The 981-nt window shown below is 59.0% G+C and overlaps 1 protein-coding gene across 1 annotated transcript in view; it reads right to left on the bottom strand.

Moving 5' to 3' along the window:
• Positions 1 to 21: 21 nt before the first annotated feature.
• Positions 22 to 981, bottom strand: part of SDRG_17163 (beta-glucosidase) — a gene marked incomplete at both ends in the record, with an annotated part of 2,524 nt that continues 1,564 nt past the window's right edge. Inside the window, 3 exons of the mRNA XM_008623400.1 lie at positions 22 to 77; positions 128 to 618; positions 668 to 938. Of these exons, the coding sequence (XP_008621622.1) occupies positions 24 to 77; positions 128 to 618; positions 668 to 938 (816 nt within the window). The remainder of the gene's footprint in view (positions 78 to 127; positions 619 to 667; positions 939 to 981) is intronic.

The raw sequence follows: 981 nt of genomic DNA, 5'->3' as shown, positions 1-981 counted from the left end.
TCGTCGTCGGCGACGGCGCACCCGTTCTCGGTGACGATGATGCCGCCAGCCGGCGCATACCGGGCTTGGATCCATACCTACAAATGACCGTTGAGTTTTTACTTGTCGAGAAGCGGAGCGGTAGTACCAAGAGCTTGCGAAAGCCCCAGGGAACCACGTTCCAGCCCACATCGGTGCGCGGCCACGCATCGTCCGCCGACATCTTGACGCCGGCGTCATCAAAAATGATGCCGTCGGAGCCGCAGACCTCGTTGGCAAGGAACGCGTCCGAGGGCTCGACGTACGCTGTGCTGTAGTGGTTCAAACCAAAAAAGTCATTGCTGCCCTTGAGGAGCGCCGACTCTTCGGGCGTGAAGCGCGGCAGGCGGTCGCCAAGGCGCGTCTTCATGACCTCGGGGTAGTCGCCAAAGTAGATCGGGTCCGCAAACCAGCCAAGGTCAAAGAGCACGGCGCGCTCGGCAGCGTCGGCGTTCTGTGCCTGCTCGACGGGATTCTCCGTCGGCTTGGGTGCGCGCCAGTCGCAGTTGAAGGTCATACCAATCTGACCATTTTGCGTCTCTTGGAACTCGGTGCGGTAGACGTTGACGGCGTGTGCGTGCCAGAGAAGCAGGTTGTGCCCTACACTTGAAAGATTGATACAATGCAAAAGACAACGGCAAAGGCGCACCAGCAATGTACGGCTCAGTCTTGCCGTTGTGCTTGCGACCAGGTGCTAGCACACCAATGCCAAAGCCCAAGAGAGAGATGACCCACGGTTCGTTGATCGTGATCCACTGCTTGACGCGGTCGCCAAACCGCTCAAAGCAGAGACGCGCGTACGCTGTGAACGCATCAATCACCGGCTTCCCACCAAGATAGCCATCCAACTCGGTTTGCAGCGCCAGCGGGAGGTCCCAGTGGTACAACGTCACGATCGGAGTGATGCCATGCGCCAAGAGCTCGTCAATTCCATCGTCTCGTAGTTGACCCAGTGGAGACCGA

Source organism: Saprolegnia diclina (assembly GCF_000281045.1).
Source record: "Saprolegnia diclina VS20 unplaced genomic scaffold supercont1.205, whole genome shotgun sequence".
Lineage (NCBI taxonomy): Eukaryota > Oomycota > Saprolegniomycetes > Saprolegniales > Saprolegniaceae > Saprolegnia > Saprolegnia diclina.
Note: the sequence above shows the minus strand (reverse complement) of the source record. Positions and strands in the feature narration are given on the sequence as shown.